This window comes from Acipenser ruthenus, chromosome 18 (genome assembly GCF_902713425.1).
Source record: "Acipenser ruthenus chromosome 18, fAciRut3.2 maternal haplotype, whole genome shotgun sequence".
NCBI lineage: Eukaryota > Metazoa > Chordata > Actinopteri > Acipenseriformes > Acipenseridae > Acipenser > Acipenser ruthenus.
The window spans coordinates 10,423,185-10,450,716 of record NC_081206.1 but is presented as its reverse complement, the minus strand read 5'-3'; the positions used below and the strand labels follow the sequence as shown (position 1 = coordinate 10,450,716).

Genomic DNA, 27,532 nt, shown 5'->3' with positions numbered 1-27,532 from the left:
TTTATTGAGAAGGCCTGAGATGAGCTGACACCTGATTGAAACATAAATTATACTCGACTCTTTAACCTGTTCAGCAGTAATTCAGAAGGCTTCCTTTGCTAGCACAGTACCACAGTTGTATCACACTTTGACATACTAATGACGTCATAATGATATCTCGTAGACACACTGCTGGTAACCCATTGCAGTACCACAGTCCCATGTCAGTACCAGACAGACAGTGTGATATCATATTAGGACTGCTGTACTGTGCAATAAAATGTTCAAAATCCATTGTGTTGTCCAGGTGTAGTACAGCTGTAATAGGGTTGTGGAAATCATAAGTAAAACACAATGAACATAAGAACATAAGGACAAAAGAAAAGTTTGGGAATGAGAAAAGGCCATTTGGCCCATCAAGGCTTGTCCCTTGTTAGCACACCATTCTCCCCTACTGGTGGGAACTCATTTAAAAGCACAGAATCTAGTATTTTTCTTAATGTTTTAGATCCTACTTCACCTGGTAGGCTATTCCATGCATTTATAACTCTCTGTGTAAAAACGTGTTTCCTACCTCCTGTTCTAAACTTATTTTTACTCAGCTTCCATTTATGCCCTCTTGTTTTTCTCAACAATTTATTAGTTTAAATAATTAAATCTGTCCCTTCTTTTCTTCTGGGCTGAAAGTTCATTATTTTAACCTGTCTTCATAGCTCATGTCATTCAGTCCTGGGATTAGTCTAGTTGCCCTTCTCTGTACCTTCTCGAGTGCAGTGATGTTTTTTTTGGTAGTGAGGTGATGCACACATTTTTCTAAGTGAGGTCTAACTAGGGCATTAGATAATCTTCTCTAGACTTGTATTCCACGCTTTTTGCAATTCAGCCTAACATTCTATTTGCCTTTCTAATTGCCTCACCACATTGGAGAGATACTTTTAATGATGACTCCACTATAACCCTGAGATCCTCGTCCCTATTTCCATCCTTATAAAATGGCTTATTATGCCCAATATGCAATACTTTACATTTCTTAACATTAAAATTAGTTTGCCACACATTTGCCCAGCTACAGAGAAGGTCCAAATCCATTTGAATTAGCTGGGCAATTACATTGTTTCTTATGCATAGTTACAACATACTTAATGTATACATTTTTTGCATGATATAACCCTAACCCTAGCCCTATCCCTAACCCTAAACCTAACTCTAAACCTAACCTTTTTCTGATACAATTGTGTACTTACTTATATTGTTCAAAAAGATGTACACTTTATGTATTGTAACTATTCATAATAACATTGTAATGATGTGTAAGTCCACATGTATTTACTATGTAACTACTCTGTAAATACACAGTAAATAAAGACACTCAATGGGAGCTGTTACCCACAATACAAAAACACATTATTTCCATGTGCATGTTTTAAAATAAAAATACATGGTTTCTAAAATGTCAGTAATTTCTGAAACCTATATAGTGAATGTCTGTGCAATGCATATAAAATGCATGCAAATATTATTTTAGTTACATTTTAAGGGTAATAAACTGGCATTACGAAGAGAAAACCAATAGTAGGAGGATTTGTGGGATAAAAATCTAACTGCGCTGCTGTATTATTATTATTATTATTATTATTATTATTATTATTATTATTATTATTATTATGATTATTATTATTATTATTATTATTATGATGATGATGATGATGATGATGATGATGATGATGATGATGATGATGATGATGACGATGATGTAACCCCACCCCCTCTATTGACTGAAATGCTTTGCAGACAGTATCCCTTTGACCCTGTAAGATACTGCTGAGGCAGGGTGACCTCGGAAGTGAAACAGACTTGATGAAAGGAAAGCAATAGCCCTGACATCACCCTTTAACCTAGTGTAGTACCTCATATCGTGCTTTACAATCTAAACCTGTGCCGTTCAGAACTTACCATTCAAGACCTATATAGCGGATGGAAGTTCACAATAAGATTTATGGAATTATAAACCCCTTTTTAAACTAATCGAACTAATAATGTGTCTGCTATTCATAAGACAACCTATACATATATAAACTTATAGGAAATTGAATATTTTTATTAACCACTTTAAATATACAAGAGACTGAGCAACATAACAAGGACTGTTCTTAATGGTGTTGTCAAAAAACAAACCAAAACCTCCAGCTGTTTATTGAACACGTAGGAGTATTTATTGATTGAATAAAAGGGAATTCCCTTAAGCATTGCTGCTTAATTAGACTTTATACTAATAGCTCCCTTCAAAAGCCTCCACACATATTTACTAGTAAGTAATTCAGCTGTGAAACTTTAGGAGTTGCCTCTGTTGACCCATTAGCAGTCCACAGCATTGCCAGCAATGGCAAATGAATGCATATGGAAGAAAAATGCCCTTAAAATGGGTCCTGATATAGCAGCTCAGTGCCTGTCTAGTGCTGATAAGGTACGTGGTACTGCAATGGATGATTGGCAATGTGTATTGCTTGGTCATACCATTGCTGATTATAATGTCAGAATGAATTCAGAAGTCTTGCATTGTGCCACTGACTGCAGTGCCATTGAAGATACTCTTGTAAGCATAGCACAGCATGTTTCTTCCCAAACTAGTCAGTGAATGAACACAGCGGGACTGCGGTGGGACATTTAAAAGTAGTTTAGACCACAATCTCTTATAAAGGTTAGCAAAGGTTGATAAAGCATAGTGAAATCATTGTAAAGCATAGGTTAGCACTGTAAAGCTTATTAGGTTTGGTAAAGCATATTAAAAAGCAAGGGAACCCATGGTAAACTGGTAAATACGTTGTATAGTCATGGGAGAAGCATGGAGGAAAACTGCAAAATTACTGTGCAAATTTAAAAGGGGTACCCCACATAACACACATCTATCTTTCTTTCTTTCTTTCTTTCTTTCTTTCTTTCTTTCTTCTGTAATGCAAACAGTAAAAATCAATCTAATAGAAGAACAAGATTATATATTTATGCACTTAAAGGTTGCTTTTCAGTTAAGTTCTTTCTTTCTTTCCTTCTTTCTTTCTTTCTTTCTTTCTTTCTTTCTTTAGTAAAGTAAACAAATGCAAACTAATAAAACAAAAACTCATCAAAACTGAACTCAAAGGTTGGATTTAAATTGAGTATGTGAAATATGCATTCACATGATGGCAAGATATCTCCTTCACTGTTGAAATAGCTCATAATTTAATACAAACAATGGAGGAAATTGACAAAGGATAATTAACCATACAATCCTTGAATCCTGACGTTTGAGGGCTTTGGATGAGCACATCTGTAAATAATTTGGCCCAGAAGCAAAGTGAATGAAAACGCTGGCCTCCTGCAAGCTGTCACTTCCCTGTCTGAGCTTTTGTTTAAAATGTGTGTCAGCATGACTGCCTGTGGCTCCTCGGGCTAGGATTAGTATTTCCTTTTCAATCTGACTCATCTCCTCTAGATTGTACTATCTGATACCTGTCGTTTGATATTTACTCCAGTAAATACCGTAGGGTTGCAACATGAAAAAAATATTTTTGTTTTTGTATAGATTTTTGATGAGCATGGTTTATACTGTCCATTAAGTTCCATGACTTGAGTACAGACCCTTCTTCTGTGTGTTGGAATTGGGGCAGTAAGAGCACTATTGACTGCAGGGGGAGCCATTCACTCTTATTCAATCAGAGCTTTGTGGCAGATCCAGATATCGGACTCTGCTCCCCTGCAAGTTAGGCTGGGGAGCTTTACCTCATCGACCAGAACTGGTCAGGCACCTCGACAGCAGCTTGCTAACATCAATGCTTAGTAATAATACTAATAATAATAATAATAATAATAATAATAATAATAATAATAATAATAATAATAATAATAATTAATAACTGGTAATAGTAAAGTTAGAAATGCAAATGATTTTACAAATGTCTTTAGTTTCTCTGGTTTCTTCCATTATTCAATTTGTATATGGCTTTTCTTTGTATAAGTTTTTCTTTATTGTTGCAGAATTTTCTTTAATTACATTTAATTACATTTTCTTCCTCTTCATAAATCAATCATTTGAAAACTGGATGTCATTTTTATCTGCTGATGTTTTGAAAACTGTCAAGACCACGTTGCCAAGAAGACATATTGTCAATCATTCTGATGCTATCCTTTTTTTATACAAACACTGGAGGCGCTTGTGGGCTTTTGATGCACATGTAACTACACTCCCTTGTTTCTATTTAAATCTATGAATTTGCTTGAGATGTCATTTACTACATAGTCAATGATGTAATGATCTACTATTCCTTTCTATTTAAACATTCAGACATAGTGGTATTTATTTATTATTTATCTATTTATTTTCTGTCATTCTTCTGTAATGTAGTGTATCTAATTTAATTTCGTTCTAAAACTGCAAATTGTAGGTCATCCATGTTATGATCATTTTTTGTAAAGTGTTGAGCTATTGTTTTTTTATTTCTAGGTTATAGGTGATTCTGTATTCTTTTATATAATGTTGTTCCTGTCTCTCCTACGTATTTTATTTTGTTACATTTTCGGCAATATATACCATAAACACACACACATACACACACACACACACACACACACACACACACACACACACACACACACACACACACACACACACACACACACACTAATTCAATTAGATAATTCAATTATAATCAAGTCATTTAGTAATTTACAGACATGTCTACATTGTGCAATTTCCATTAGTTCTTAACAATTGAGACTTTCAACTGTAATCACTTATACATACATGATCAATTAAATAATGTAACTGTAAGATTAAATTATTTGGCACTTTGCATAATTATCCACATTGTATACATGTCTGTAAATTACTAATGGCTTGATTATAATTGAATTAACTAATTGAATTAGTATGTGTGTGTGTATATAAGTGACTACAGCGGTAATTGAAATTATTGTGAACCTGATGAAGACCTGTTGTGTTGAAACACGTAGTTCTACTACCATTTTGTTTGTTTGCTCGGTTTTGTAAAAAACATGTTTTAACTAACAAAATGAAGAAAATCTTTTATAAAAGACTACAGTAAATCTTGTTCTGATTTTGAGTGCGTGACCAATTGGTCTTTTGGACTTCAATCTATAAATCAAGGTTGGTGGATCGATTTGAGAAGTGAGTGTAAGCCCAAACAGATGAAGATTTACTACTTATATTATTAGTAATAATAATAATAATAATAATAATAATAATAATAATAATAATAATAATAATAATAATAATAATAAAGTAAACCTTTCAGACTATTCAAACTTTGATTGTACACTCTAACCTGTCCTGTTATCACAGACCATGCACTAGCCAGCCCTCAGATTCTGATCATTTCATTACAGTGCAGTACTGTACTGTTTATTATAAAAGTAAGAAGGGACTGTATTATTTTGAAAGAGATTTTCACAGATTTTTACAAAGTTTCCCCGCTCTTTACAAAACCAAAGTGTGGTGTGGCTCATCTGCAATGGAATAAGGCTTGTAGAATGGTACAGCCTTGTGTTTTGGGGTTGTTTTTTTGACACACCAGTGGTATTGTAATGAAATAAAGATGCAATGCAGGTCTGTTAGTGGGACTCTAATGGGATTTCACTCAGAATGGTATTTTTCTGTAAAGCTGTAATAAAAATGAATCTTAAACTATATTGCTTACAAATACAGAAAAACAATCTGCTGTTACTCACTGTCATGGAGACAGATGCAAGCTGAATCGGAAACTCTTAAGCTGAATAGCATGTCAAACCTGTGGTTAAAGACTCATTTTCATCTGGTCCTGTCAACACCGGCGATGTAACAGTTCAGTATTTGGAATGAAACTCCTATTATAGGGTTTTGTATGATGTCAGGAAAATGGAGTATACAAATGGTATTCTCATATCTTTAAGTGGTATATTGTGTGTCCGTCTGTAAACATATTTTTTTGTCACCTGTATTTACTTCTGTATGCAGTACACTTGATCAGCCTTGGGCTGCAGCTGGTTCCATCTGCAGTCTACAATCCAATCTCAAAGATCATCTTTATGTATCATTTTTTGGTATGTGATTTATATCTATTAATTAGTTCTCCAATCTTCAACATTTCCCTGACGATATTATAGTATTTTCAAAGCTATGTTCAGCCAACACACACACATATATATGTATATGTATGTATATATATGTGTGTATATATATATATATATATATATATATATATATATATATATATATATATATATATATATATATATATATATATATATTAGAAATAGAAGATATTCATGCACAAAAAGTTTAACACGGGGTGCTTACCACGAAAGGAAAATAATATATGAAGCTAATTCAAATGTTCTCGTTTGCCCACACCAGAAACAAGTTTAGTAGCACACTCTTGTAGATCCTTTTAGATTGCAAACAGATGAGCGGTGGATCATATTCATGTTAAAAATAAAAAGAGTTTGGGTTATAATACCCAAAATTTGAATTTCAGAAAGTCAGAAAACAGTGACAGTGACGTTCTAATCACCATTTTAGTGTTTGGAGCATCTTTCTTTTGTAGTATGTTTTGTAATTCATTTTCTGTTTACTCACATAATCGGTGTTCAGCCATTTTCTCTCGTGAAGAGTGCAGGGGAGAAAGGCGTTCGTTTGAAAAGGGGCGGGACTGACAGTGATGTGAACCAATTACATGACAAATGGAGACTATTGACCGGTGGTGTAAGGACATTAGGGCAATAGTTAAATCTATTTTTCCTCCTATGATAAGGTTTTAACCAATCACAGGTCAGGATTTCCAATCACTGATTTGTGTGTATATATATATATATATATATATATATATATATATATATATATACATACACACAGTCTGAAATTTCAAACCTTCCTCTCCCCTCCAGTGCACTGGACTTCCACCAGTGTGGAGCCATCGAGTTCTGCCAGCCCACAGTCCTAACTGGGGTTGACAGAATCCCATTTGAAAGTTATTTGATCTTGATCTGCTTCTCACAATCCTTTTCAATTGTACACTTAAATATAATGTATTGATTGATGTTTACAACATTCTTCCATGATATAGGTGCATTGAAAACTGCAGTGCCCAGCAAAGATGTTCAATACCATTTACAATGAACACAATACTGTAGATCCAGCATTTTAAGAGTAAAGATCTAAACCTAGGCATGTTTAATTTGAATAACCTTGTACCCTATGCTCATCCAAAGCCCTCAAACTCAGACTATATCAATCTCAAAAATAACTCAGAAAGGAATTATAACAACGGTTACAGCTTAGGGTTTAGTCCCTTTGTTGTCGCCGTTTCAACTACTGTGCTTTAATCACGAAGAAAAGAAAGCATGAAACTATCCTAATAATAATTTCCAATTTAAATTTCAGTTTTCTATTCAATATGTATTCCTCAATATGTATTGCCTGCACTTAGCTGACATTTACTTTGACACAGCTTTGTATCATCAAATGTGAGCTCTAAAGCCATTGGTTCTCTGTTGGATGCCTTGGAAAATTGGAACAGCTTTTTGGTTGTTTCTATTAGCCAGGGTCTGTCCTGGGGAGATAATTGGTTATTATTGGTCTGAGAAACATTGTAAAAGGTTATATAAAAAAAGCTGTTAATAGACCAAAGTTAGAGGCTTTTCAAGTACTGTGCTTTAATCACGAAGAAAAGAAAGCATGAAACTATCATAATTATGAATAATAATTTAAAATGAGTTTTATATTCAATATGTATTCCTCAATATGTATTGCCTGCACTTACAGTGGCTCTCAAAAGTATTCACCCCCCTTGGACATTTCCACATTGTATTGTGTTACAACATGGAATCAAAATAGATTTAATTAGGAGTTTTTGCCACTGATCAACACAAAAAAAGTCCATAATGTCAAAGTGAAAAATAAAATCTACAAATTGTTCGAAATTGATTAAAAATACAAAACAGAAAATAATTGATTGCATAAGTATTCACCCCTTTGAGTCAATATTGGACCTTTAGTGAACAGCAATTTTCAACTCTTTTCACATATTCTCAATTGGATTGATGTCCGGGCTTTGACTGGGCCACTCCAGGACATTGACCTTTTTGTTTTTAAGCCACTCCAGTGTGGCTTTGGCTGTATGTTTGGGGTCATTGTCCTGCTGGAAGATAAATCTTCACCCAAATCCCAGGTCTCTTGCAGACTTAATCAGGTTTTCCTCCAGGATTTCTCTGTACTTTGCTGCATCCATTTTGCCATCTATCTTCACGATCTTTCCAGGCCCTAACGCAGAGAAGCATCCCCATAGCATGATGCTGCCACCACCATGCTTCACAGTAGGGATGGTGTTCTCAGGATGATGTGTGGTGTTAGGCTTGCGCCAGACATAGTGCCAGACATAGCGTTAACAAACTTAGCGTTGAAGCCAAAAAGCTCTATTTTGGTCTCATCAGACCATAGAATCTTCTTCCACTTGGTCTCAGAGTCTCCCACACGCCTGCTAGCCGAGATTTGATGTGAGTTTTTTAACAATGGCTTTCTTTTTGCCACTCTCCCACAAAGGCCAGTTTTGTGAAGCACCTGGGCTATTGTTGCCATATGCACAGTGTCTCCCAGCTCAGCCGTGGAAGACTGTAACTCCTTTAGAGTTGCCATAGGCCTCTTGGTGGCCTCCCTGACTAGTGCCCTTCTCGCCCAGATACTCAGTTTTTGAGGACAGCCTGTTCTAGACAGATTCACAGTTGTGCCATATTCTCTCCATTTCTTATTAATGGTCTTTACTGTGCTCCGGGGGATATTCAATGCCTTGGAAATGTTCTTATATCCTACCCCTGATTGGTGCTTTTGAAGAACCTTATTCTGGATTTGCTTTGAATGTTCCTTCGTCTTCATGATGTAGTTTTTGTTAGGAAATGTACTAACCAACTGTGGGACCTCCCAGAGACAGGTGTATTTAACCTGAAATCATGTGAAACACCTTAATTGCACACAGGTGGACTCCATTCAACTAATTATGTGACTTCTAAAGACAATTGATTGCACTAGAGCTTATTTAGCTGTGTCATAGCAAAGGGGGTGAATACTTATGCAATCAATTATTTTCTGTTTTATATTTGTAATTAATTTCGAACAATTTGTAGATTTTATTTTTCACTTTGACATTATGGACTTTTTGTGTTGATCAGTGGCAAAAACTCCTAATTAAATCCATTTTGATTCCATGTTGTAACACAATAAAATGTGGAAAAGTCCAAGGGGGGGTGAATACTTTTGAGAGCCACTGTATCTGACATTTACTTTTACACAGCTTCGTATTATCAAATGTGAGCTCTAAAGGCATTGGATGCCTTGGAAAATTGGTTGTTTTATTGTGTTTTATATGCTTAATTTCTAAACATTCACATGAAATACAAATCAATCAATATTTTTTTTTTCTTTAAACAAAAACCCTTGAGAACAAATTCTCATTTGCAATAACGCCTTGTTACCAGACTGTGCCTTTAAGGCTGCATTCACACTGGGTCCATTTCAAACGGACTCGGTCTGGTTCGTTTAGTTTGAAACAATGTATCAATGTGCTTGCTGTTCACATTTATCTGCGAGCAAAGGGACTGAGGTCGTTCGGATGTGAACTAAAGCTTGTTTTTTTTGGTCCTTTTCCTTTTTTTTTCAGGACCGATTCCGTTATTGTTCACAATGCAGTTTCAAGTGAACTCGGTTTGTCTGTGTGAACTGGATGTTTATAATGTCCTGCAAGGCATATTGAAAGATGGCAGCTGTTGATGTATCGCTCCAGTTTTTAATATAGCATGTTTTAGATTCTTATACATTGGTGGAAGAAAGCACTGGGGGAGCACTTCGCCAGTTTAATTAATACATGTATTGAATGTCTACAGTAGGAGAATAATGCAGTTTACGCAATTCTGCACAGTTATCCTACTGTCGGCATTAAACAAAGTAATTTAAGAAAAGGCTGAATATATTTTACTATTTTTGTGAGTTTTGTCCAGTTCAGTTTGGATTTTGGTTTTTGACCACATTTTGTGTCAGAGCTTCAGTTTCTCCCACTGTCCAGATTTCTACAGTAAAATTATTATTATTTTTTTTTGTTCAATTCACTGACGTCGTAGCAACTCTGAAGCCGTTAAAATAACAGTATATAATAACACAATAATAGTTGTAAAATTAAACATCGGGTGAATTTATTGCAGATCATAACAACTCATTATTTTCTTTATATTGTCATCTAGTCAACACCTGTTAAATGTACAAAAAGCCAGATTTAAAAAATAGATCAGCTATTACCATTTAAACATATGGTATATATGATGATTAATCATAATGATTAAACAAATAATCAATTATTTTATTTTTGAATGGAGCTAACACAACCTAATACATTACTCTGCTATTAACTTGTAGAGCACACTGATGCAGTTTTGTACATAATAATAATAAAAAAAAATACAATTGCAAAACCATGACAATTAAAAATTGTACTGTTTTTCCATCAGAGAAATAATTAAGGCTGAAGCTGTGGCAATTCCAGTTTTCAGGGGATGTCTGGTAACCCTCATGTAGCTCTGTGACAGAAATACAATGAGTTCTGGTGATAAATCTTCCTCCCGACCTGTGAGGGCGCTAAAGAACGGGAGGAGAAGTATCTGGAAGGGCTGGCCTGACAGTTCGTTTCCAGGACCGGGAAGTGGGTCAGCCTGGAAGGAAGCGAGACTCTGTTGTAAGACCGTATTGATTTGACAGGTAAACGAGGGGCAGCTGCAAGTAATAAGGCAGCTGCAACCATTTACCTAGATATCATGCGGGATTACATATAGGGGCCAGGGTAACGCTGTTCTTTTCCTTCGTTTGGGTTAAGCCAAGGACCGAGAAGGACGAGACAGTAAAGTACTGTGATACTGTAAAGAGTTGCGTGTGTGTGTGTTTGTGTTTTGTTGAAAGCACCGTAAAAAAAATAACTGTCTGTGTTTTTACAACCACCAGACAGCTAAAGCACATCCGGAGCTGTCGCCTTGGGCCAGCACAAGCCGGATCACCACTTCACGAACTGTCACCGAATAAAAAGTGTATTCACTCACCACCAGCACGACTGCACGCACCCGAGATGGGTGAACGTGTTTTTGTTTTCTTTATTTCAGGACTGTTACCTGTCGTTTTCATCCCCGCGCTCTACACATCGTTGTGTATTGCCGGGGTTTATTATTTACGGTCGCCAGACCAGGAAACAAAATAAATAAAAACATTTGTCACTGGATTACCGTTGTCTGCCTGTCACTCCTGCACTGCATCACCGCTACACCTGTTCCCCTTACTAACCACTTTGCCACACGCTCCCAAAGAGATTTTTTGTTTTTTGCTGTAATGGTTTCCCCAGAATATGAACTAAACTACGCGTGAAAGGTTCATTTCCGAGTCATGTTAGTTGTATAGTTTCTAATGTGCAAATGGACCGAGTCCCAGCAGTTGTTCACATTGATGTTTAGCAAGTGAACCAGACTCGGTGTGTTTGCCAAATGGACAGAGACCACCTCTAAGAGTTAAAAAGCTGTTAAAAGACCAAGATTAGGGGCTTTGCAAATTTAGTGTTACTTTCTGCCCCACTCCCTTTGTTATAATTTGGCTTCTGAATAATTTCCAGCAGAGCTTGTTATTTCTGCTTCATGAATTTCACTTGAATTCATTTTAAAGGAGCGATAATTAGCTTTGAAATTCAGTTTTGTGCTTCTTTAATATACCAGGGTGTATGCAGATCTTACAAGCACCACAGGGTAGCTTCAGAATGTTACCACTTCCTTCTTCCTGCTAAAACATCACCTCCTGTGGTAAAAATAATCAAATAAACTTGAAACATTCAAATGTTCTACCATTGCCTTCACAAGGACTCATACTACCAGAAGCTTCACGTTTTCATCTTTCCATTACCAAGCGCTGCTTCCACGGAGACTGACATGTTCTCAATGTTGAGGACCTTCATGCAACCTCTTGAAGTTGAATGAAGTAAATCAGAGGTGTAGCATTGAAGTATCTGCAAAGCTACTATAGCTTCTAATCAAATACTATTAAAAAAATGAATTCACTTTTACCGGAATGTTTGCATGTTTCTTATAGAACAATGTGTGACTTACAAAATGATGCCAATATAGATCAGACTTGCTGGGATTATTTTGTTTAGCTCTGTGTATTTTTTATAGAAATATTATAATCCCCATTATAATCCCAGAGTATACACACGTTTATTACAAACAAAACATGTAAACAAAACACTTTTCCAAAACAAAAGGCACAATGGCCAAAACAGACAAACACAACATACACGGAACAAACACTAAATAAAACAAGTATGGCGCTGGTTTCGAACCAGATTGCGTAACAATTGTTTATTTGATTTTAATTCTTTCCCTTTACCTCCCGACTCTCGTTCCACCCCTGAACACACCACCCCGTTCAGCCAAAGCTGCTTGTTTTTATATTGTGGCCGAGGGATTAACTGGCCATCAATTACCTAGTTTATCCCCCGACCACATTCGGCACTGGTTTTCTCATACACGTGGTCAACAACCAATCTGTCAATAATCACTCGCTGTTGACCACGCATTCTCACGATTTTATCTGGATGGAGCATTTAACCCCATCCAGGCTGTAAACAATAATAGCAATAAAACAAAGTGTTTTTACACACGAAACCATACATTTGAAATAATAATAATACAAAATGATACAAAGTGTTCCTCGTTTCCGGTTTATGTCAGAATTTTACCGAAAAATTACAGGATTCTTTTTTTAACTGGATGTCCGTTTTTATTGATTTATACCCAATTTTTGTCTATTAATAAATATGTCCCTGTTACTATATTCTAGGAAATACACAATATTTTAATTAATATGCTGTTTTATTTTGACTCCAACATTGTAAGCAGCCCTACACTGTATCCTAGGATACAGCAGTCGTTTAGACGTCAGAGGATCAAATAATGTTCAAATGTGGTTCTCTGTCACTTCACAAACACATTATCAGCTGATTATGTTAAAATCAAAGTCTGATTTATTGTGGCAATTGCTGGGCATAGTAACTACTAGTTTGATCAAAAACTAAATTGAAATACCTACACGAAAATATTATATTTTTAATGGATGAGGTAGAAAACATAAATCGGTTTATGAATATTCAAAAGAAAATGAATGTTCCAAAGTATACAAAAAGCAAAAATAGCAGAAGTGGATCAGATGAGGCAGAGGAGGCATTGCGTTGCAAATTGTGCTGCATTGAGGTACATGTTCACACTGACAATAAAAGGACATACTGAAAAACAAGCGACACATTAAACTAAAACAATAAAGTGAACTGAGAGACAAGCAATCCATTTATGCAGCTTTTACACACGCTTTAATAAAAAGAGAATGCAGAATGACTGTGTCTGTGAGTTTGTCAGAGCGCTGTGCTTTGCTGGACAGCCACTGTTTATTGCAGAGAGGTATGTATTGGTGACCATGTGACAGTATTGTCCATCAGGTAAAACACTGCCTAACATTGACAATAGTCGTAAATATTTGACAGAAAATGGTGATGCTTTTGTTGGTAAACTTATGGAACGCATTGATGGAAATGTCCAGTGTGATTTTTGATTACCAATTACCAATTTTATCCCTATTTTAATATATGTAAAATAAAAAAAATCGAAAATGCGGAACCCTAATAATACAATACGTGCAGGGAAGGGGTGAACTCTGTCACAGTCCCCCTGGTTCTTTACTGTCCAAACAGTATAAATTAAAGGATCACCCAGACCCACTGCCATTCTTACTGAAACAGTGCAATGACGCCACACCCATGGGAGCGCCAGGGCCAATGTGATGACCAGCAACATCACACAGCCAGGAACCTGCTTGCTATTTCAGGATATGCAGGTATTTCAAAAACACATTGCTGTAGATTCCTGGTACCTAATTACTTCCTCTTAAGAACATAAGAACATAAGAAAGTTTGGTTGTTAGTAGTTTATTGATCCCAGAATCTCATCAAGCAGCTTCTTGAATGATCCCAGGGTGTCAGTTTCAACAACATTACTGGGGAGTTGGTACCAGACCCTCACAATTCTCTGTGTAAAAAAGTGCCTCCTATTTTCTGTTCTGAATGCCCCTTTATCTAATCTCCATTTGTGACCCCTGGTCCTTGTTCTGTAGATAACGTTGTCAGATTGCAGTTAGACCCTGTATTCCCTTTTAAGAGTTTACACGGTAAATGTGCACAGTTAATTTGCTGTTTTCCCATGTTGATCACATGGTTATACTATGCATTTGCCATAGTTTACCATGGTTTGCCATGTTTTTTTAATATGCTTTACCATGCCTCTGTGAGTTTGACAATGCTTACCTATGCTTTACCATTCTTTCACTATGCTGTATTACACTTTGATATGCTTTTACTATTTTCTGTTTGTTCCTATCTTTTCAAATGATACAGAGAGAGTCATTGAATCCGACTAGACTTTTTTTTTTTTTACTATATATAGTACAACACACAGACACTAATCATTAATTAGCAAGGTAATGGCTTGGCTCTTTAGTGATCAATGCAGCTCTCTTTCTGACTCTCTCTCTGTCATGCAAAGTTAGGCTGGATGAATAACAACTGAACTCTGAAATCAATGCAACCTAATTAGATACTTTATACCATCTTCATTTCTGCAATATTTCAGTTTTTACCATTTTCCATTATTAAATGTGTTATCTATTCTTCTCTCTTGTTGTGATAAGTAATTATTTACCAGGCTTTCAAACTGATGTCCTTTTAAAAACAAGGTGCCAGCTTCTTAAAAGGCTCCTAAAAGCTGAATTTCCAAAGGGAGAGGGTGACCACTGGGGATGTTCCACTGCAATTCCCCCCCTCTGCCACTGTGGCAACAGTGAGATAGAACATCTTAATGTAAAATCTAAATCGGGATCAAGAACACACAAGACATCATGAAGGCCGAAGTTACATTACATTTTCAAAGCAGTTGTTAAAATTAGTTTTAAACAATAGCACTGCCAATTCCTGATATGGAGTTAGCCTGCTGGCCTGTTGGCCACACCAGACTGCTTACAGATATCCACTTTATTGGGTAAGCAGATATTTAGATCTCCCTTCAAAAACCTAATGATGACCGAGCAGCTGACTGTTATATGTATATGTTATTATTATTACTATGTTATGTTATTTGTTTATTTATTCAGCAGACGCCTTTATCCAAGGCGACTTACAGAGACTAGGGTGTGTGAACTATGCATCAGCTGCAGAGTCACTTACCACAACGTCTCACCTGAAAGACAGAGCAAAAGGATGTTAAGTGACATGCACAGGATCACAAATTAAGTCAGTGAGTGAGCCAGGATTTGAACCAGGGACCTCCTGGTTACAAGCCCTTTTCTTAACCACTGGACCACACAGCCTCCCATGGTATAATAAAAAAAATATGCTGTAGAAGCTCTGTAATAAACAAGGACACTGTCAGGAGATGCTTTGGGAGCTGTACCCCAGGGACCTGATGGAAAACCTGTGTCCAATTAGAAGTGAGAGAGCCATAGGCGAATAATCAACACCCTATCATGTGATGAATCAGGTTTACAGCTATCAATATAGCTCAGAAAAATACCACAGATACAAAAAACGATTCTGTTCTAGTTTGCTCCAAATCCCCCACAGGCGTATATTCTTTCAGAGATATATGTTCATTGGTCAGATCAGTAGCCTGGATGCCTGATGCAGCGACAATAAGTGAGCTGATTTTATGTAACACAGTTTAATTTTGTTATGCTTTGAAATAATGTATCTGTTTAGCCTAGAGCAAAGAAGAATTAGGAAGGGCTTGAGTGAAATCTTTAAAATCTTAAAAGGAATTGACAAACCCTAAGCAATACTTTAAGTGCAGCACAGAAACCAGGACCAGGGGACAGTTGAAAATTAAGTGGAGATAGACTTAGGACAGAGGGAAGGAGACTTCACACAATGAGGACTGGGAGTCCCTGCGGACCAAGCTCTACCAAAACAAGTCAGGTGCCAACTGTGGTTGAGGGACCCTAATTGTCCTGAGACAGCCCCCGATGCCAACACATTAACAGATCTCTGACACGCAACACTACATTTCACTGACAAGTTGCCAAGACCGTGTAACATTCCTCTATTCTCTTACTACATTTCTGTTACAGTTCCCATAAAAAAATATGCTGTTGAAACGCGAATAAACTTATTCCAGAGCTAAAACAACAGGAAAACACACATGGATTTAGTACAATTGAACGCAAATATGAGGCAAACCCACATGTGAATACATAGTGAGGAGTACAGACCTGGCCAGGTTTCGCATCCTCACAGATAGACGCTTCGTTAGGAGCTGCCAGCTCGGGTGGGTTGTCATTAACATCAAGGATTCGGATGCTGACAGACGTCTTGGACACTTGAGAGGGGTTATCTGGAATACATGAAGGAATACATCGTAATGCATATGGCCATCTGTCCACACATCCCCACCTGCTGAAACTCTCAATAACTAAATGGTGTCTTTACAATTGCATCACAATTGGATCAGCGCTACAGTAGGGTACACAATTATGAACCAGCCTTCTCAAATCGGAGAGATGATCGTATCTCCTAAATTGAATCAGCACACCTTTATATATATGTGAAAGAAATGGAGCCGTTATGGAACCCTCTTCGTATTAAGATGTACCTCCAGATTTTTAGACAGTCATCTGGGGTACAAGGTCAGCCAATACATTCCCAGTTACAGGTTGTTATACCTTCCTTCAGAGACCACCAATACATCAAGCATCAACTAGATAGACTGCTTTTCAGACCTGTCCCCAGTATTGGTTGTTGCTTCCATACTTCTAGCTACAGCTTCTGTTGCAGATTGTCCTTTGGAAACATAAAAATATAAGCCTGACATATGCTTAGATAGACAGCCCTCATGGCATTTTACCGTGATACATTTTCGCGGTACTGTAATTTAGCAATTTTCCTCATGGTTATACTATGTATTTACCCTTTTTCAACATGCTTCACCATACCTCTCACCATACTTTTACCATGCTTACCTATGCTTCACCATGCTTTCACTATGCTTTAATACTAAGGCCAACTTAGGGAGGAGCCTCCATAGATCCCCAGATTATCTCAAAAATGTTTATAAAGGATGTCCTTCCCAACAATAATGAATTGTAGCTACTTTTCTTTCTATGTGGATTGCTAATGTTAGCCCAAAGTGGCTTGCATTACATTCTCATTTACGACTCACTTAGCAAATTAACTCACCAATTCTCTGCTCCACCCCCACCCCTCCTTAGGCCCCACTAAAGGCAGCTCCAAGTTTCATCAGCATAGCTCCCCTGGGACACTTAATAAATATTATCATAACACATTAATATACTGAATAATATGCTATGCCTTAAAGGGATTTCAAATAAGAACATGCTTTAAGGCATCTTAATCTATTTCTGTGTTGGGTTTGCCCAGACTGCAATGTACAGTATTGGCTGTGTAAGCTATCTTCCAAATATGGGCAATAAAATCGGATGCAACACTAGCTCTCAAAGAATAGTATAAAGAGTTTTAAACACTGCTTTACCAAACAATTCGAACCCTGTGCTGGGAGCCATGGGATATTTGTTGGTCATTCTAACCCAGCTATGGGTTGATTTTTTTTTACAGCACCAGGGAATTCAATTGGATTTTTAGGGGGAATTCGGGATAACCACAGATAGGTGGGTGATGCAATCCAGAGTGTTGCCCTGTGCTTTAAAAGGCTCTAAACAATCCAGCTACAGCTAATGCTTAGGGTTCATATGCCTCTGTTTTAATTCTCGCACTGCAGAAACAAAAACTACAGTAAGCTTGCGGGATGTGAAAACCTTATGTTGCAGTCTAAAATGAAGGCCACTATTTTACAGTCCCGATTTTCTTCTACTGATGGCATGTAGAGTCCCCTTCAATATTACGGCCACTCCTGTATCCAGTATTAAGTCCACCTCCTGGTCCTAAACACACTGTTGCAAAATTAGATCAGAAAGAGTTTGTGTGCTGATTTAAAAAAGCCTCTGTACATCTGTGTGTCCTGATTCCACCCCCTTTCTCTGGCACTGTGTCCTTTCATCTCTTCCTCTGGCACTGTGACCTTTCATCTCTCCCGCTGGCACTGTGACCTTTCATCTCTTCCTCTGGCACTGTGACCTTTCATCTCTTCTGCTGGCACTGTGACCTTTCATTTCTTCTGCTGGCACTGTGACCTTTCATCTCTTCTGCTGGCACTGTGACCTTTCATCTCTCCCGCTGGCACTGTGACCTTTCATCTCTCCTGCTGGCACTGTGACCTTTCATCTCTCCCGCTGGCACTGTGACCTTTCATCTCTTCCTCTGGCACTGTGACCTTTCATCTCTTCTGCTGGCGCTGTGACCTTTCATCTCTTCTGCTGGCACTGTGACCTTTCATCTCTTCCTCTGGCAATGTAACCTTTCATCTCTCCTGCTGGCACTGTGACCTTTCAACTCTTCCGCTAGCGCTGTGACCTTTCATCTCTTCTGCTGGCACTGTGACCTTTCATCTCTTCTGCTGGCACTGTGACCTTTTATCTCTTCTGCTGCCACTGTGACCTTTCATCTCTCCCACTGGCACTGTGACCTTTCATCTCTTCTGCTGGCACTGTGACCTTTCATCTCTTCTGCTGGCACTGTGACCTTTCATCTCTTCCTCTGGCACTGTGACCTTTCATCTCTCCTGCTGGCACTGTGACCTTTCATCTCTTCCGCTAGCACTGTGACCTTTCATCTCTTCTGCTGGCACTGTGACCTTTCATCTCTTCCGCTGGCACTGTGACCTTTATCTCTTCCTCTGGCACTGTGACCTTTCATCTCTTCCTCTGGCACTGTGACCTTTCATCTCTTCCTCTGGCACTGTGACCTTTCATCTCTTCCTCTGGCACTGTGACCTTTCATCTCTTCCTCTGGCACTGTGACCTTTCATCTCTCCCGCTGGCACTGTGACCTTTCATCTCTGTTGATTTATAATTAAAAGTTCATTCTGAAAATACACACCCTGAAATCAGTTCTTTCTGTGTTAATCCACATGTTTGAAAGCAGGGTTTCAAGTCCCAATATAATTATAATCTAAACCCATCAATCAATGCAAATATTCACAGCTCCTTTTGAGATGTTCCCCGGGTTATCATTAATCAATTCAGCCCACAGCCATTAGACTCAAACATGCATTTAGCCCATACACATACATACACTGCCTGGATCTTTATTAGGAGATGACTACCTGATTTGGCATTGCCCTGCTATGAGGCATGTTCTTCTAGTATACCCTGGGTCCCTTGATTTCTCTGGAAAGCTGAATGAATAGTTTACTGAAGCATTGCTGCAGATCACCCAACACAGTGACATTTGGACCCTGGTGGTGATGGCTACTTTCAAGGAGCGAATGCACCCACTCAACATGTAAATAGTATGAGGAGCATGGCAGAGACATAATCCAATTGAGCATGTCAGGGATGAACTCGAGCAATGCATTTCTTCGTCACGATATTTAAAATGCAATTAATTAACATCCCTCAAGACACCTTCCAGCATCTATTGTATGTATGTGAAGGGATTTCATCTTAAACAGATGCCTTTAACATTTTCCCAAAATTGTATTTCTTACCTTTTTAATGTCTCATTCCGTGGCTTCTCTATAATTTGTTGATGCTCAGATCGTTATTTGCAGTGTACTATTCCAGTCCTGAAGGTCTATATTGAAGTGGGGTGGGAAAGCGGAGCAGTGCACAATACTTTGATGCACAAGACTTCTCCAATGGGCTTCAGTGCACAGAGCAATGTTAATATGATTCCCCACCTCACTTCAGGAGTCTGGAGAAGTCTTTTCATCATCTTTGTCTGCAATAGTTATTAAACATTCCAAATAACGACCTAAGCAGAAACAGCAATGCATACATAACACACATTCTAGAACAGTATACAGGTAAGAATTGATATGGGATTTAATTTTCTATTTTTTTAATTTGCCAGACTCTATGAAATTGGCACAAAAAGGTTTGGCTGACAGATTTTAATAATATAAACCGACAGCAGTGTCAATCACAGAGTAGCCCAGAGCCTTTATTTGAATGGAATCGATTTCCTGAAATAGCCAGGATGCTGTGTGCGCATCAGCGCAACTCTGAACTGACTACCCCTCAGGTTACTAACTGGGAGAAAGTTATCAAATTATCCTCCTACAAACGTCTGTTGCTCTCGGACAAAAAATATTTTATTAAACTATGTGGGTCTCAGTACTTGGAAACTGAAGAAGAAAATCTTCAAATCATATAAAGAAAAAATGAATATAATATACCGCACAAAAACAGCCAGGTTATACGGACCAGACGATTTAAATGAAATGAAGGAATAGACATTTAAATATACAATAAACCAGTTCACAAATATTTGAAGGCATGTGCTTTCATTCACCATGTAGGTCCCACGGGTGCAGTTTTGAAAGAAACACATATTATTGCAAACATACTTTTTCTATTTTCTAACTTTCAGCCTTGCACATCCAAGTTATCACCTGGTGAGTGAGATTATAGCTGAGGTGAAATAGCTCATAAAGTAAGGCATACTGTGTAAAGCTTTCTTTAACCTAATATGGTACCTATTATAATAAGATTTAAAAAAAAAAGTATTATACATATTTTGAAACATGTCTTTCAAAACTGTACATATGACATATACACAACTAGAGAGGCTACTTAAATTGTATTTTCTTCACTTTTTAGATACATTTTTATGATATTTGCATAAAAAGGTATCTATATAATTCTAAGGGGCAGCAGTGTGGAGTAGTGGTTAGGGCTCTGGACTCTTGACCAGAGGGTTGTGGGTTCAATCCCAGGTGGGGGATGCTGCTGCTGTACCCTTGAGCAAGGTACTTTACCTAGATTGCTGTAGTAAAACACCAACTGTATAAATGTGTAATTGTATGTAAAAAAAAATAATAATGTGATATCTGTATAATGTGAAATAATGGATAATGTGATATCTTGTAACAATTGTAAGTCACCCTGGATAAGGGTGTCTGCTAAGAAATAAATAATAATAATAATAATAATAATAATAATAATAATAATAATAATAATAATAATAATAATATGATCTCTGTATAATGTGAAATAATGGATAAAGTGATATCTTGTAACAATTGTAAATCGCCCTGGATAAGGGTGTCTGCTAAGAAATAAATAATAATAATAATAATAATAATAATAATAATAATAATAATAATAATAATAATAATAATAATATTTGAGATGTCTGTGTCAAGGAGCTATTCAAAAGCTGCTCTTCAGTTCTAGTTGTTCTGTAACAGACTGAGCACCATGTATAATGAAAGCTGCTCTATCGTTATCCTGAGTAATGCAGATTGACAGCTCCTATCACCCCAGACATGTTCTAGTATTTGTACCATTGTATTTGGAATCCACTTTCTGTGTGGAACACATTTTGAATCAGATACCTGTCTTTTTGCATTTGCTGCAGCAAAACATTATAAGGTTGTGTGTTTTCTTAGATCCACATGGGGTAATATGGAAAAACTATAAGTGTGTGTCCTGTAATATCACTTCACCTTTTTCTAAATTTGGTGTGCCCAATTATTGTACAACATATTTTCTCCTTTGTTTAGAGCGTCCAATGATATTACCTCACCGCCGTAATCCCCCACAACAGCTCAGGAGAATGGGGATCAATGGGTGTCCTCCTATCCAAAAAAACAAGCCAATTGCCTTGTTACACCCAGGAACTTGAGGGCGGATGTCGACAAGCTACCAGCCTCTGGAGGACAAAGTCCAGGCCTCAGGTGCCCGCTTGAGCTCAGTAAGGTGCTCTGCAGCACAATGAGGAGAAACAGGCCCTGATGGGTTTGCCTCCCTAACCTGCGGGAGCACAGCCAATGCAATGCCAATGCAAACCATGGAGACACTCAGAGAGCCCTGGGCTCCCCTGACTGTTTGACTGACCCTGTACACCACACGCCCGTGCCTTTACCAGGGAGACACACAGAGACCCCTGGGCTCCCCTGACTGTATGGCTCACCCTGTACACCACACGCCCGTGCCTTTACCAGGGAGACACACAGAGACCCCAGAGTTTATTTTTGAAGGGGTTCACAAAAATCATGAAAAATAAGCATTGCAACATTGAAAGTTATACATTAAATAACTGTACAATACTATATGCTGAATACCGTGTTCTTAATTGAGTGTCCTAAAACAGACAACCAGACCATTCTACCAATTAAACATGGTGTAGAATGGCCCTGGAGTAGATCCTGAAATAGAGACTTTCCACAGACAATTATTCAGTTCAGCACCTTGGACAGCAGTCATGTCAGAATCCTGTAACTGTTCAAAGCTTTCTGGTATAAACAGCCATGCCTATCTAACATGAAGTGTGGTGTGCTGCACTACTGTTACAGATCCTGTCCCCTGTCAGTGAGATGAGATGAGGTTAAAGGATCTATAACCACACATGCAGATGAGCCTGGCTCTGTTGCATAGTAGTTAAGACGCTCACGGTCACCGGTTTGCGCTCAGCCTTCTTACACCCAAAGAGCCAGCAAATCACAAGCATGAAGCAAATAAAATGCAAACAGATTCAGTTTAAAAGCTCCATAAATACCATATGCATTGAGAAAACTATTACAACCAGTAATTCTATTATGAAAGTCAAGATATGTGCATTAGATTTTGACAATCACTAAACAAAAACGAACAGAAGAGCTTAAGTCTGATAAAAAGGAAAGTGTGTGTTACAACGTGTCAGGACAATTACTCAATCAATACATGTTTAATTGAGACTCTCAGAATGGTGATCAATAATCTGTTAATCAGTTAATTGTTGTATCTGCTGAAATGAGATTCTTCACCTCGATCTGATGGGCAGTCTACTCTATAATTGTTATCTATCTATCAGTCTATCTCTCAGTGTACGGATATTTTGATGACTAGCTTTAGATGGAACCTGTTGGTCTCTGTGACCCCATACTCACAGCAGGCAGATGTGTGTGTAAACACTTTGTAGCTTTGTAACCTCACGCTGCTCTCATTAGACTACCCCAGCACTGAAGCTGATACATTTAGCTGGGCTGTAGCAGAGTGGAGACAGAGCTATTGGGAGGTTGATGTAAAAGCGAATGTGTTTGCTGTCCTCAGTAACACCTTACTATATGTTTGAATACAGCACCAGCTGGGGGGAAAGCAACTTAAAGTCACAGTGTCACAAAACTATGTTCAATTCTACTTAAGCCAGAGTTTATGGAGTCTACAAGGATAAAATACAGAAGCCTTCCTCGGGGGTCTCCAAGTACACACTGTATGCCCTCTAGTTACAGCTATTATGTGAATTTAAGCTCTTAAGTTGCATTAGCGTCAAATGACTGTTTCATTGTTTTATATTTCTCATACTATTTCATGGTGTTTGCTGTCATTCAGAGTGGTTCTGTTGCTCCAATATTGCATTCTTATCATTCTATTAATCTGTCGTGACTTGGCTTTGCACTTCCTTTGAGCTTGTTGGGAGAATCCTAAGTGCCAGCACTGAGATGCTGTGGCGGAGTGTCCCGCCACTATATATATTTATTATTATTTGTATTTTTGTTTGTTTTTATAATTTAAAAACCTTGTGAGGATGCGTGGCTGATCAGCTACTGATTATTTAACTAGCTGACAGTCACGCATCCTTACTAAACTCATGCAGACTGTGGCCGAGGGGTAATAAGATAATTAACAGCTAGTTAACCCCTCGGCCAGAGTATAAGAACCTGCAGCTGTCCATGCTGCGGAGAGAGTGTACAGAGGAGAGTACGGGGAGCGGAGAGAGCAAGGAGAGAGAAAGATTAAAAACAACTGCTAAGTATCGTGCTGGGTTGAAACCAGCACGCTTATTTGTTTCTATGTGTTTGGCCAACGTGCCTTTTTGTTTTGTGTTTTGTTGTTTGTGTAAATCTTTTGTTTTGTTTTATTATTTAATAAATACGCTGACCGCAGTAGCATTCAGCTTCACCCGCCCATCCACTGTTTTGTTTCTGGTACTTCCTGGTCCGTGACGTCACCACACACGCCACTCAACAGCACTCGGTCACATATTGTGTCCTGAGTGGGACAAACAACGCCTCCAGGAGCCGGACCAGGAACAGCAAAGGGAGATTTTTTTTGTTCTTTTTTTTCAAAAAGTGTTTTTTTGTGAAGGAATAAAAATGGGAAGAAGAATGGGCAGGAGAAAGCAACAACAGCAGGCGGCACAGGCACAGGAGCGCGGGGCCGGTCGCAGGTCCTGTTTCGTTTCTACCACAGCGGATGTTTGCCTGGCCTGTCTGGATGAGGAAGGGTGGTGTTTCCTGTGTGGCGAGGTCAGGTATCGTCCACTCAGCCAGAGCCATGCATGGCAGGAGATGGAGGAGCCTGAGCGTCCGGCGTCAGGGGAGAGGTCCCGATGGCTCAGAGGCCGACAAAAGCACTCTCCTCTGAGGGAATCTGGGGCTGGCTGTTGGAGCCTGGGAGGAATGCCGAAGAGGCCCTCCCCGATGTGATCAACCTCCTGTGGGCCAGAGATGGAGAGCGATGGGAAGCCTGGGAAAAGCAACACTGCCCAGTGGCCCTCCCGGAGGTTGTGGACATGGTAATCCACTACCTGGCTGCCGATATGGCAGGGCTCCAGCTATCTCCAGCTCCATCGGGAAAAGCCCCGCAGCTGCCATCTCCAGCGCCGGAGGGAGAGGAGCCATCGCTGCCATCTCCAGTGGCAGAAGGAGAGGAGCCGTCGCTGCCATCTCCAATGCCAGAGGGAGAGGAGCCATCGCTGCCTTCTCCAGTGCCAGAGGGAGAGGAGCCATTGCTGCCTTCTCCAGAGCCAGAGGGAGAGGAGCCATCGCTGCCTTCTCCAGCACCAGAGGGAGAGGAGCATTCGCTGCCATCTCCAATGCCAGAGGGAGAGGAGCCATCGCTGCCATCTCCAGTGCTAGAGGGAGAGGAGCCCTCGCCACTGTTTCCAGCACCAGAAGGAGAGGAGCCATTGCTGCCGTCTCCAGCACCAGAGGCAGAGAAGCGGTTGCTGCCATCTCCAGCGCCAGAGGGAGAGGAGCAGTTGCTGCCATCTCCAGCACCAGAGGGAGTGGAGCCATTGCTGCCGTTTCCAGCACCAGAGGGAGAGGAGCCATCGCTTCCATCTCCAACGCCAGAGGGAGAAAAGCCCTTGCCACTGTCTCCAGCACCAGGAGCAGAGCAGCAGGAGCTGCCTCTGTCTCCACCACCGCTAGAAGCAGAGCAGCAGGAGCTGCCTCTGTCTCCACAACCACCAGGAGCAGAGCAGCAGGAGCTGCCTCTGTCTCCACCACCACCAGGAGCAGAGCAGCAGGAGCTGCCTCTGTCTCCACCACCACCAGGAGCAGAGCAGCAAGAGCTGCCTCTGTCACAACCACCACCAGGAGCAGAGCAGCAGGAGCTGCCTCTGTCTCCACCACTGTTAGGGGCAGAGCAGCAGGAGCTGCCTCTGCCTCCGCCACCTCCACCAGCAGAGGGTGAATACCTGCTGGTTCCACCGTCACAGTCATGGGAAGGACTGCTCCTGCCCTGCCTCGCTCTGCCCAAGGATGCCTGCCTCGCACCGCCCAAGGATGCCTGCCTCGCACCACCCAAGGATGCCTGCCTCGCTTCGCCCAAGGATGCCTGCCTCGCTTCGCCCAAGGATGCCTGCCTTGCATCGTCTGGGGCTGCCTGTTGCTCCGCATCGCCTGGGGCTGCCTGTTGCTCCGCATCGCTTGGAGAGCCACCAGTTACAGGGTACGAGGGAGAAGTGGAGCTCCCGCTGCCGCCTCCATGGCCAGGGGCTCCCCTCCCGAATTCACCTCCGGAGGGTCCGCTGCTGCTGCCGTGGCCTCCCGAGGGTCCGCTGCTGCTGCCGTCGCCTCCCGAGGGTCTGCTGCTGCTGCTGCCGTCGCCTCCCGAGGGTCCGCTGCTGCTGCTGTCGTCGCCTCCCGAGGGTCCGCTGCTGCTGCCGTCGCCCGCCGAGGGTCCGCAGCTGCTGCCGTCGCCTCCCGAGGGTCCTGCTTTGCCTGGGCTCGCTACCAGTCCTGCCATGCGGCAGGAAATACTGTGGCTGGAGCCCCATGAAGGGGCGCTGCCGGCCACGAAGAAGGGGGGGGAGGTCAGGAGACCAGCTCCCCCCGCAGCAATTTCGCGACAGGAAATACTGTGGCTGGAGCCCCATGAAGGGCAGCTGCCGGTCACGAAGAAGGGGGAGGAGGTCAGGAGACCAACTCCCCCAGCCGCACTTTCGCGGCAGGAGAAATTGTGGTCGGAGCCCCTCGGAGGGGAGCTGCCAGCCATGAAAAAGGGGGGAGGAGGTCTGGAAACCATCCCCAAAATTTCCTTTGCCGGAGGAGCTGGCAAAGGAAAGCTGGAGACTTTGGGGACTAAGGGGGGAGGTGGCCGAAAAGGCCATGTGTGCTGCGCACAAGGGGGGGCATGTGTGGCGGAGTGTCCCGCCCCTATATATATATTTATTATTATTTGTATTTTTGTTTGCGGCGCAGATCAAAGCGCCATGTATTTGTTGTTTGTTTTTATAATTTAAAAACCTTGTGAGGATGCGTGGCTGATCAGCTACTGATTATTTAACTAGCTGACAGTTACGCATCCTTACTAAACTCATGCAGACTGTGGCCGAGGGGTAATAAGATAATTAACAGCTAGTTAACCCCTCGGCCAGAGTATAAGAACCTGCAGCTGTCCATGCTGCGGAGAGAGTGTACAGAGGAGAGTACGGGGAGCGGAGAGAGCAAGGAGAGAGAAAGATTAAAAACAACTGCTAAGTATCGTGCTGGTGCTAAAACCAGCACGCTTATTTGTTTCTATGTGTTTGGCCAACGCGCCATTTTGTTTTGTGTTTTGTTGTTTGTTTAAATCTTTTGTTTTGTTTTATTATCTAATTAATACGCTGACCGCAGTAGCGTTCAGCTTCACCCGCCCATCCACTGTTTTGTTTCTGGTACTTCCTGGTCTGTGACGTCACCACACACGCCACTCAACAGCACTTGGTCACAGATGCCTTTCTGAATCTATTCAAATCAAGAGACAGCTGATTGTTCATCTCCACCTACTCTACATATATATAGACCGAGAGAATCTCCACGAAGTGTATTAAGGATACTGGAAGCATGATAATTAACCCATTTCTACCAGGCACAAGGTAAACTACCTTCAAGTGTGTGTTTTCAGAGTTATCTTTAGGGTCCTCATTAAAACAAAAAACATGGACCCGTATGCGCTGACTGTGTCCCTATATACACATATACTTTATATTAGTGGTACTCAACTCCAGCCCTTGAGATCTAATCCAATCCAGGTTTTTACGCCAAGCAGGTTTTAATGTAGTTAATTGAAGCTATTAAGATGCAATTAATTAATTTAGGACCCGGTTGGAATAAAGACCAGGAATGGAATGGATCTCGTACCATGGAG

At 40.1% G+C, this 27,532-nt stretch overlaps 1 protein-coding gene across 1 annotated transcript in view; it reads right to left on the bottom strand.

Moving 5' to 3' along the window:
• Nucleotides 1–27,532, bottom strand: part of LOC117435613 (cadherin-22-like) — a 209,306-nt gene that overhangs the window by 39,060 nt on the left and 142,714 nt on the right. Inside the window, exon 9 of the mRNA XM_034059049.3 lies at nt 16,331–16,452. Within this exon, the coding sequence (XP_033914940.3) occupies nt 16,331–16,452 (122 nt within the window). The remainder of the gene's footprint in view (nt 1–16,330; nt 16,453–27,532) is intronic.